Below are 10,952 nucleotides of genomic sequence, written 5' to 3'. Positions count from 1 at the left end.
CGGGCGGGATGCCCCGCGGCCGCGGCACTTCGGCCCGAGCCCCGCGCTGAGCGGCCGGCCGAGCGGGCGCCATGGAGCAGTGGCGGCAGTGCGGCCGCTGGCTCATCGACTGCAAGGTCCTGCCGCCCAACCACCGGGTCGTGTGGCCCTCGGCCGTGGTCTTCGACCTGGCGCAGGCGCTGCGCGACGGCGTCCTGCTGTGCCAGCTGCTGCACAACCTGTCCCCCGGCTCCATCGACCTCAAGGACATCAACTTTCGGCCGCAGATGTCCCAGGTGAGGGTCTGAGCGCGCCGGCGGGACCCGGCCCCCCCCCCCCCGGGCGTTCGCTCCGCGCGGCGCCGCGAGGACGCGACCCCGGAACACGGTCCGGAGCGGCTGGTCTCGGGGAGCGGCGCTGGCAGCGGGACGGGGAGCAGAGAGAGGGGTGCGCCCCGGGCCTCCGAGCCCGCGCTTCCGAGGTGCAGCCCCCGCAGGCGCGAAGTTGACCAAAGTCCCTCCAGCCGGGGGCGCGCCTCCGCCGACTTGGGACGCTGCCCCGGAGCAGCCGGGCTGAGGGGACACGGACCCCGGCGGCGCGCCCATCGCTGCCGCCTTGCGCGCAGGCTCGAGCCCTGGGGCCCCGCGAGTGTCCTTCCCGAGCCGCGGGAGCCCGCCGCGCCTGGAGGCCTCGTGAGGCGTCGTGCGGTCCGGCTTCGCGCCGGGCTCTGGACCCCGTGGAGGACGAGCCGACGCTCGGGGCGCGGCTGGAGGCGCCCGGCGGGGCTGGAGGCGCCCGGCGGGGCTGGGAGCTGGAGCCCGCGCCCTGGCCGGCCGCCTCCTTTTCTTGGCCGGGGGTGGCCCAAGCGCCACCGGCCCCCCAGGGCCACGCGACTTGGTGTGAAGGGAGCCCCCCCCAGTCACTTCCCCAGCACCCTCAAGGGTGGTCTTTGTCGCGGTGGAGGCGCGTGTGGCCGCAGGCTGGTAGGAAAATGTCTGCTCCCTCAGCAGGAGCTGCCTTTCTTCTGTCTTTAAGGGGAACTTGGCTGAGACTTATGCAGAAGCAAGGCTTTTGTCCTGCTGTTCCCGGGGTCGTGGAAACCCCACCCCAGCACACGTCTGGCCAGCACTGTCTAGGAGCAACCTCCCTGGCAGGCCTGTACCCCTTCCTCCAGGGCCCTGGGCTGGTCCGCGTGGACAACGGCCATTCACAAGTGTGACATCGGAAAACAGGGCTGGAGTGAGTCACTGCTTTTCCAGGCTGGGCTGCATGGCCTCTGCCCTTTGGCTGTGACAAGTTTCCAAGAAGATGGGGTTTGACCCCCTTCAGGGAAGATGAGGGGGGTGGCCGCTGACAAAGAAGAGCCCTGAGGCGGTGGAGGCCGCCCTCCCACTCGGTAATAATAACCCAGGATCTTGTAGGCGGGCAGCCCAGGGAGGGGGCCCTGGGGGTGCCCCGCCTGTAGTCTGGTCCTCAGGACTCCCCGGAAACCAGCAGCATCCTTGGGCACTCTCAGTGCTAAGTAGCCCAAGGTCCCCGGGGCCTGCAGAGGGCTCTCCCAGATCCAGTTTCCTTCTCTGTCCTCACCTCCCTCCCCCCTGGAGAAACTGAGGGAGAAGGGTTGCGGAGGGCAGAGCTGGGCCTTGGGCCTCGAGTCCCAGTGGCCGCCTTCGGCTGCCAGCTGCAGGGGTGGGCTGGGCTTGCTGGCTCCTGGTGGGTTTCCACCTGATTGGCAGGGTGGCCGGGGCACAGGGCGTAGCCTGGGTAGGTCCACACAGCAGAGACGGGGCTTGGCAGGCCGCTGTGCCCTGGAGCTGCCCCTCCCCAGATGCCACTTGAGCAGGATGGGAGAGGAGGGGCCGCTGGCTGTGGCAGGTGATTTCGGCTGGAAGTTCAGAGACTTCCTGGGGTCTCTGGAGCCGTTGGTGGGGCCGCAGTACTGACACCAACACAGCCCCCGTGAGCCTCCCGCGTGAAGGGGTAAGGCGGCTGGTTGGTAGGAGAACCAGGTGGGCGAGTGTCTGTGTGTCTTTGTGGCCACATGCTCTGATTGAAACCTGGCACTGTCACCACCCAGAAAGGTGACAACTTTTGGGGCCTCAGTTTCCCCATCTGTGTAATAGGGCAGTAATGGTAGCAACCTCTTAGCCATGTTGTGAGGATGTGATGAGGGCAGAGAACGTCTTTAGTGCAGAGCTGAATAAACGTTAACAGTTTTAGGATGGTCATCTGGACATTGTCAGATATCGTCCTTGTAGCTGAGGGCTGGTCACCTGTCATCTCATGGAGGGTGGGGCTGGTCACACCAGTCTTTGTGTGGCCGTTTCAGCACACGGATGGCTGCAGGTGTCAGTGAGCCTGCATTAGTGGGTTGGGGGCCAGCCAGCATGGCTGCATCTGTAGTATCACAATTGCGTTTAGCACGAAGGCTGTGCAGGGCCTGGGAGAGGAACTCGGTGGCTTCTGTGTGGGTGCTCTTTGTCATCCGGGAAACTTAACAATCACAAAAGGAATCTCAAGCTGTCCTTTCTTACTGGTCCTGCCCTGGGCTAGGCACGATCCTGGAGGGCTGTGCCATCCCTATTTCGTAGGTGAGGCAACCAAAGCTCAGAGAGGTCAAGTGACTTGCCCCAGGCCACACAGATAGTAAATGGAAAAACTAAGACTGCCAACTTAGGTCTCCCTTCCAGGACTGTTTAAACAAACGATGGTTTCAAAAGACGTCCCTCAGCTGTCTTGCTGACTTTTGGATGGATGTTTCTAGCCTGCTCCTCGGGTGGTTTCACAGCGTGTGTCTGTTTCCATGGGATGGGTGGGTGGGGAGAGCATGCCTGTTTCCTGTGGGATCTGGATACTGTGCCTACAAATCAGTGGTGGGGCCTTTCCATCTCCCCGCTGTCACGGCATGCCCGGGACCCGTCCTGCTCAAAGGCCTCCATGATGTCCCCTCTTCCCAGAATGCCATGCTGTTTTCAGAAGATAGCATTTGGAGTCCCCTCCTCTCTGGATTGACCTCAGCTTGGTTATGGGCTCTAAAGGAGCTTCATAGCAACATGCACTGATGGAGCACCTGCTGTGTACAGAGCCGAGTCCTGGGAAAGAGACTCACTGCGGATCCCTGTTGCCCTTTTGTTGTGCCCTCCTGGAGCTGGCAGGGTGTGCTTTATTTTTTTATTCAAAATGCCTGGAAGCCACCTAGGGTTTAATTAAACTAATTAGGTATGGCCAGAATCTGCTGAGCTGAGGAAGAGATCGCGTGCGTCTGGAGCAGCCTCGCTCGTGCGGCCCTGTGGTTGCTGATGCCAGCACACAGCCCTCGTGCTTGGTCTGCAGTTTGAACCTTTAGGGCACCACCCACCCAGCCTCTTGCCTGCACCGCTCTGGCAGGCCTCCTTCCCGAAGAACACCCTGGACGGCTGGGCTGCAGGGACCTGGCACAGAGCGGGCTTGGGACCTGGGGCCTACCAGGGTTTTTTCCTGCCTGCACCTCCCGCACAACTGCAACCCCTTCCTGCCTCTTGCCTGGTTCTGCCAACCCCCACAATGCGCCCATGTTTCTGTCCGTGTCCATCATGTTCTGTGCTCTTGCTGGAAGACCTCCCCTCCTCTTCTTCCTATAGGAGGTCGTCTAGAGGCCCCCTCCTCTGGGAAGCTTCCTGATTTCACTCTCCCATCCCATGGGGCGTCAAGCCTGGCCCCGGCCCCTGGTGTATGTGGTGTGTGTCCCTAACCCCACACTTCCGCACTTTGTGTCAGTACGCTCACCACTTGGGAGTCAGACTCTTGCTGCTTGCTCTCCAGCCCAAGAGCTGGATAGATTTCGAGTGAGGCATGCCAGCATCTGTGTGTGGTTGTCTGTCCCCTCCAGGTGGGCATGAACCCCCCTGGGTCCCATCTGAGTCTTCATCTCTGGGTCCTACAGAACCTGGCATCCCTTGGTCCCTTCGCTGCTTCATCGCTGGGTACCTTCGCTTGAGGGATAACTGCCGAGCCCTTGAGCTGCCAGGCCAGCTGGCTCTGTGCTTGGCGAGGGGGGCTGGGGCCGGCGGGCCCAGTCCCTGCGCTCATGCGGTTTCCAGGTGAGCAGGGCCCCACAGTGAGTGTTTATGAGATGCCTGTTGACTGAAGAAGCAACCTGCAGGTGTCCAGAGAGTTCCCGAGTACAAGCAGGAAGCTGCTTGGTTCCTGAGGCCGAGCAGTGTGACACCAGGTCGGCCGAGAGCAGAGAGGAAGGCTGATTCCAGTGGAAGCGAGGAAGCCGTTTTTCTTCTCTTTCGGGCAGATTTCTTTTTTGAAATGTTGGAAATACCTCACTCAGACTTAGGGACAAGCTGTAAGTGCAGTACACATAACTTTTTCTTGATCCATTTGAGAGTAAGTTGTGGACTTGGTGCCTTCCACCCCGTGTGTTTCTTACAAGGGCGTTCTTTTCCAAACCGAGGTGCAGTTGCCCAAGCCCCGAATACAGCAGCAGTCACCCCGGCTGATAAGCCACCCCAGCCTCGATACTGTTCTTTGCAGCAAAAGGTCAATTTGAGGGCCGTGTGTGCTGTTTAGCCTCTTCCTGTCTAGGAGGACGTTCATGACCTTGACATGCCTTTTGTTGCAGAATGGCCCTCCCTTTGGGGTTTTGTGCCTGTGGGTGTTAGAGCAGCCATGATACTATGTTCTCCTTATATCCTGTCTGGCAGGTGGCATCCCCATTGCCGGGGATGTCGACTTCATCCACTTGATGAAGGCGGTGTTTGCTGGGCATCTCAGCTCTGAAGTACCTGTTCTCCTTTGTAGATCACAAATGTTCCCAGAAGATACTTTGAAACAATGTAAATATCTAGTCCCCTCCCTTCCCCCTTTCTTTCCACCAGTTTAGATTACACTTTCCTATTTTTATTCTGTGGATTAGCATCTGTTACTGTCATTACTTATCCTGACGCTCAGGTTGATTCCGGTTTGACCTGAGCCCCTAGGGGCTGCTTAAAGCCCACTTCTGTGTGCCTGTTTGACCGGTTCCCATCCTTTTTGAGTACTGCCTGCCTTTCTAGCACAAAATGCTCCAGGCTCCCTCTTGTATTTCTCTTTGCCCCAGCTCAGGGGTCAGCCATTTCTCTGAGGAGCTCTGGTTCCATTGTGGCGAGGGGTATTTAGAAGCCAAGATCTGGGTGCAGGTGTGCACACTGCTGCTGAGGTGACCCTGCTGCCGGGTGTGATTGGTCAGTCCTGGGGGGCGGGTGTGTGTCTACACACAGGTATCTGTCTATGCATGTGTTCATGGACACTACGTGTCTACACACAGTTACACTTGTATTTATTTTCTGCCTGTATCAGTGCTGCCATATAGAAATATGTGAGCCATGTGTGTATTTTTAAATTTCTGGTGGTCATATTAAAAAAATAAAAAGAAATGTAGAACATTAATTTTAATAATACATTTCATTTTACCCACATGTTCTCAATAGGAGGGCGGAAATCAGATCTTTGGGGGTAAAGAAATTTATTCTTTTTATGTATAAGGCACAGATGTACAGAGTAGAAAACAAACATACAGTACATCTGTGGTATTAAAATTTCATGTAGGGAGGGCGTTTAGGAAAAAATGCCTGAAAAAGCACCTTAGGGGGGCGATAATTAAAAGAAACACCGATTTCCCGAACATCAGTGAACATTAGCATTTCCACACGGCAATGTGTGTGTGCAGCAGTAAGACCTGTCCATTCTGGGGAGTGGGGCCAGGGTGGGGCTGGGAGAGCAGAGGCCGATGGGCCCGGGGTCTTGGCTTTAGCATCAACCAGACTTACTGGAGGGGCTCTTGCAGGGCTGTGTGGAGCAGGGTCCTGAGCGAGGCTTGGGTCTGGACTCATCTGTCCAGGGCACGGGAGAGCAGCCCCACCGCTGGCGTAGAGTGAATTGTTTGTATGGTGTGTGTGCACTGATTTAGAAAATCTGGCTTTGTCATGGGCCAGCCCGGATGAAACCGAGAAGAATGCTGTGTACTTGGTGGGGAGGCCATTGTGAGAGATGATGGCCTGGGCCCTGGAAATAGGGCATCTCAGTGCCGTCCCTGGGGGCGCAGCTGTGCTGGGCCCAGGCTGGGACAGAGCTTTGTAGGGGGCCTGACAAGAGTGAGGTGCCACTGTGAGCCCCTACCCCAGAGCCTCATTTGAGCCCTTTCTTGCCATGAGGCCCAGGAGACCAAGGGTGTCCCCTCCCTGGAGGAGACGCCCTCCTTCCAGAGGCATGCTGGGTCCTGTGCTGGCGTCTTCCTCCTGTCCCTGTGTCCAGGCGGTGGCTTCCTGAGTATGAGGGTGGGATGCCCAGGACATGGGTGCTGGTGGGGCTGGCGCAGGGGCCCTGGTGTAGGCACAGTCTTGAGCTTGGCTGCCCTACTCCCCTGCGCCCCCTCCGGATACCACCACCCTCTCCCAGGCCAGGGCCAGCAAGCTTTCTGTAGAGGGTCAGACAGTAAGCATTTTAGGTCTTGTGGGCGGGGCGGTCTCTGTCGCAACTACTCAACTCTGGCCTTTTAGTGAGAAAGCAGCCGTTGGCGGTCTGTAAGCAAGTGAGCATGGCTGTGCACCAATCCAGTTCATTGGTGGAGAATGAAACTTGAACTTCATATGATTTTCATGTGTCATGAAATACTATTCTTTTGATTCCCCTGCCCCCCGTCAATGGTTTAAAAATGTGAAAACCTTCCTTAACCTATAAGCTTTACAAAGCGGGGCAGCGGGCCGGCTTAGAGGCCTGTGAAGGTGTCCCGCCTCCCTGGGCTGCTCTCCCCGTCCCCGTCACAGCCGCAATCGTGTCTCCATTTGTGTCCGGCGCCCTGGACCCGGACTCCTCAAGCAGGAAACGCAGCGAGAGCGAAGCTTGCTCCTCGGCTTCTGTGGTGCCAAAAAATGTGCTAAGTGCGGCGTCCATGCTTTCACCTCGTCCTGGAGCAGCTGTGGCTGGGGATCTGCTCTCAGCCCCCTTTTTAGATGAGGAAGGGAGGCTTGTAGAGGCTGCGCCCGCTCGTGTCTGGAGCGGCACCTGCCGTAGCATGGAGTGAGTGAGGTGTGCTGCCTGGGGTGGCAGCGTCGCCACCTGGCCGCACTGAGACTCAGTCGTGACCGTGTGCCGGGCCTGGCTGAGCCTCAGTCTGCAAAGGGGATGGCTGTGGCCACCTTGCAGGTTGTTGGGAGGGTTTGGTGAGAAAACATGGGCCTCGCTGTCCCTGCCCGGTACCCGGTCCCATAAGTCTCAGAACCCTGTGTTCCATCCACACCCAGGGTGTCCGCTTGCTCCTGCTGGCTGGGCACCGGCCCTCACTCGCCACCTGCCCCCTGGGGCAGCTGCCTTCTCTGTCCACCTGGCCGGTAAAGAGGGTGGGCTGCCAGCACCCCAGGGCTGACCTTCCCTCCTTCCTTGTCGCCTGAGCCCCTCTCATGCTGAATTCACACTTCGCTGCCGCAGAGGCAGTGTGGTGGCCTGTCAGGGAGCAGCACGGGGGATCCTTGGCTCAGGGTCAGCTCTTCCTGAGGTGATCGGACGTCTGCTGGAAGGGGTCTCACGCCCACGGTGCTGCTTCCTCCCCAGGAACGCTGGGGCTGGACAGGGTGGGAGATAGCAGCAGACACAGGATCCGCTGTCCCTGCAGCGTTTGGGGCTGTTAGTCCACAGCAGATGTGGTGGTTTGGATCGCTGGGGGCAAGGTGACTGCAGAGGCCTTCGTTGAGGAGGTGGCTCTCATTCTGGCTTTGAAAACGGAGTCCCCTTAGCTGACTAAAATTGGGATGGGTAGCTGCTGCAGGGACGGGGCTCTGTGGGGGCAGAGGCCGGTGGGCGTGGGGGCTCCCGCTCTGCCCCCCTAAGTCACTGCTGCCTGGCCATGCCCTGTCCTGGGAGGGCTGTCCCCTGACTGCCTAGCACTGGCACCTCCTCTGGGCCTTGGGGGACAGGCACCACGTCGGGCTGTATCCTGGTTAGCGGAGATGCGATGGGGCCCCCTGAGGTCACACTGTGTGAGGGGGCTGAGGCCTCTCGCCAACCTGCACAGGGCTCTTGGCCTCTGGAGCTCTGTTCGCTTCTCCCTTTAACAGCAAAACAGGCCCTTGGCACGGGCCTCAATTGGTGAGGAGGTTGGGGATGGCACAGTACCAGAGTCCAGAGATGGCCCCAGCTGCCTGGCTCTGCCCTTCTCGCTACGTGGCTTCCGGGCCTGTCCCCTCACCTGCTCCCAGGCAGCTGGGTGGGGCCTCACTGGTCATTTACTCAGGTCCACTCCTGAGCATCTACTTGTGGATCTTGGGAAAAAGAGAAAGACCCCTAATCTTCCAGATAGGGAGACGACATAGGGGTTCACAAAGCTATAAAGATGCACTTTCAGATGCAGGGTAAGAAAGCAGGCAGGATGCTGGGGGTGCCACCCAGGCCGGCTTCCCGAGGGGATGACAGTGGCCCCTGCCAGTCGTGCTTTCTGACCAGGTTTGCACGTCCAGTCTCCCACGGCCCCCTCGCCCAGCGTGTGGATGTGATAGGTGCTCAGCGGATGGTCCCCCCACCCCCGACGGTGGGGTTATGGCTTCTCCTTGTGAACACCCCACCCCCAACCTGCGCCCTGAAACAGAGAAACCGTCCTGGCAGAGAAGCCTGGTGCACAGGCGTGAACACTCCGGACCTGCACACCTGTGTTGACACTGCATGTGGGTGGGACGAGCCCTGCCCTGCTCAGGCCACAGAAGCCGCATGCCCAGCCAGGACGAGGCCCCCACTCAGCGTCCTCGGAAACTCCGTGCTCTCAGGGCCTCTCCAGTCAGCATCCTGGAGCTGCTATGACTGTTGTGGTTTCTGAATTCAAAAAATAAAGAATAACAAACACGCTGCCGACACAGAGGGGGGCTGGCTGTGCAGTGGCTGCGCGAGCAGCCGGCCGCACCCGAGCGAGGCTCCCTGCCTGCCCGCCACGAGCTTCGGAAGTCTCCGTGCTGCTGAACACACACGGTATTCCTGTTTTGTGGTGTTTGTTTGTCAGTCTTTGTAATTTATATAAGGATTAAGGTAATTATTTTTAACACACTTGCTCCTCATCCCTCCAAAGCCAACCTAAACTTAAGGTCACAAATGCGTCTCTTGGTTTGTTTTGTGCTTTTGGTTTCAAAGGCAGCGAGCACATGTGGTGTCTGGTGAGGGTGGCCCAGGCAGGCGCGGGGCAGGGTTGCCTCCTGTCTTCCTGTTCGCACCTTCTCAGGAATGGGGCCCACCCCCAAATCCCCCTGAAGCCCGTGTTGTGTTGTCATCCGTGCAGGGAGAGGGGCCACTTCTCTGTCTTCTGCTATCAGAGGACTTCATGAAACGCTGCTGTCACTGTCTCCTGGTTCACCTTTGACAGATTCATCTCTCTGTTTGGGGCTTTATCAGCTGCAACAGGAGAGGGCGGCGCGGTGGGTGCCGGGAGGATAGTACCGGGACCGGAGTCCTCGCAGTGGGCAGGTTTGGGTTCCAGATGTTTCTCTGCTCCGTGCGCTTCCCGGGCCGCCAGCCCTGCCTCTGCCTGGCCTTCCTCTGATTGTCCCATTGTCATGTTTCCAGTTTTCATTGCCGTTCACTTGAGCATCATATTTGTCTGATAATCAGAAGATGCCATTGGGAGGTGGTCCAGGCACCGTGCTGAGCGCAGAGGCCACCATGACCCCCAGGTGAGGGGATCCCAAAGCCCTGGGTAAGCCACCTGCAGGGCCACACAGCTCTCGAGAGGCTGGGCCTGGACGTGCCTCACGCCAGAGCTCTGAGGCCCGTGTTTCAGTTTTTCTGCCTTGTCTTCCCCCTCAGGGGGTCCGTCATGCTCATGACAGCCACGTCCTCCTCCCTTGTCCCTAAGCGCCTCCAGCTGTTGATCGACCTCTCTTCCTCAGAGACTGGGGCACTGCCCCTGCCCCCAGATGCCAGCGTATGTGCTGCTGGGACAGGAGGAGAAAGCCTCCGACAGGCTTGCTGGTGAGAGACAGGACACCTCCCAGGTCTGATCTATTTTCATTCACAAGGACTGACACTGAGCACCCGTCTGGATGCCGCCTGTCTCGCTCTGCCTGACTGTCTGTTGGTCTTGTTTGTTTTCACCCAGTGCTCAAAGGAAGCAGGCGCCAGGCAGGGTGGTGGGGCGTGACCGGGCCTGGAGTTGGGGCACCGCTGCTCCCTGGGCCTCTGTGTTCCTGGCTGTAGATGGGGCCAGAAGCCCCCGTCTCTCCTGGTGTCCACACGTAGTCATGTGGCTGGGCTACCTCACGACTTCCTTCTCTCTCCAGGAGCGAGGCTTGAGCGGTGATGAGCCCGATATGGCTTCCTGTGCTCCAGGCTCTCGACTCAGCACCTTACACAGGGGGCCCAGAAGAGCTTTTCAGCTGAGTTGTCAGGAGAAAGTCCCGTCTCCTCCCCCTGTGCGGAGCCAGTGCTTGATTCAGGGTTGGCGATGGAGGAACACGGTCCAGTGAGCACGTGAGATCTCAGGCTGCTTACTTCATGCCTGCATCTCACTTGCCCCACCTATAAAATGGGGCCATCATTTCTGTTCTCGGTGCCTCCAGGCGGAGATGGGACGAAGGCTCCTGGGGTGTCTGGACCCCTTTCGCAGTAGGGAATGACAAAGCCGCCTGCTGCCTGGGCGTCAGCCGGGGACACGCAGGATCTGTGTGTGTATTGCTCTCGTGGGAAGCTGCTCTGCCTCTGACTCTGGGAGTCCCTGTGCTCTGGTTGACAAGTCCCTCTTCTTAAGTAGGGGAGTTTTCCCATGCCGCCCTGGGAGCTGCGATTGTCCCCAGGAACCAGCATGTAGAGACAACATCTGCGTTGCCCAGAGGCTGGAGTGGGAGCCCTGCAGATGTCCCCAGTGAAGGGCCACATGTAGGGGGCAGGGCACTTCCTGAGGGTGTCATTAGAGGGAGCTGAGGGCTGGGATGCTGAAGACAGACGCCTTGCTTGGGAGTCAGTAAATCCAGGCC

The 10,952-nt window shown here is 58.8% G+C and overlaps 1 protein-coding gene across 7 annotated transcripts in view; it reads left to right on the top strand.

Annotated features, from left to right (window-relative positions):
- The first annotated feature begins 9 nt into the window (after positions 1-9).
- VAV2 (vav guanine nucleotide exchange factor 2) overlaps positions 10-10,952 on the top strand; it is a 166,924-nt gene continuing 155,981 nt past the window's right edge. For all 7 annotated transcript variants that reach the window (XR_002123656.1, XM_019639630.1, XM_019639610.1 and 4 more), the window contains exon 1: positions 10-275. Coding sequence is in view for 6 of the 7 variants with exons in the window: in XM_019639630.1 (XP_019495175.1) it covers positions 72-275 (204 nt within the window). In the remaining variant the exon portion in view is untranslated. The remainder of the gene's footprint in view (positions 276-10,952) is intronic.

The sequence above is a fragment of the Hipposideros armiger genome, unplaced genomic scaffold (assembly GCF_001890085.2).
Source record: "Hipposideros armiger isolate ML-2016 unplaced genomic scaffold, ASM189008v1 scaffold_3, whole genome shotgun sequence".
Lineage (NCBI taxonomy): Eukaryota > Metazoa > Chordata > Mammalia > Chiroptera > Hipposideridae > Hipposideros > Hipposideros armiger.
The sequence above is the reverse complement of the archived record's forward strand: the minus strand, read 5'-3'. Positions and strand labels throughout refer to the sequence as shown.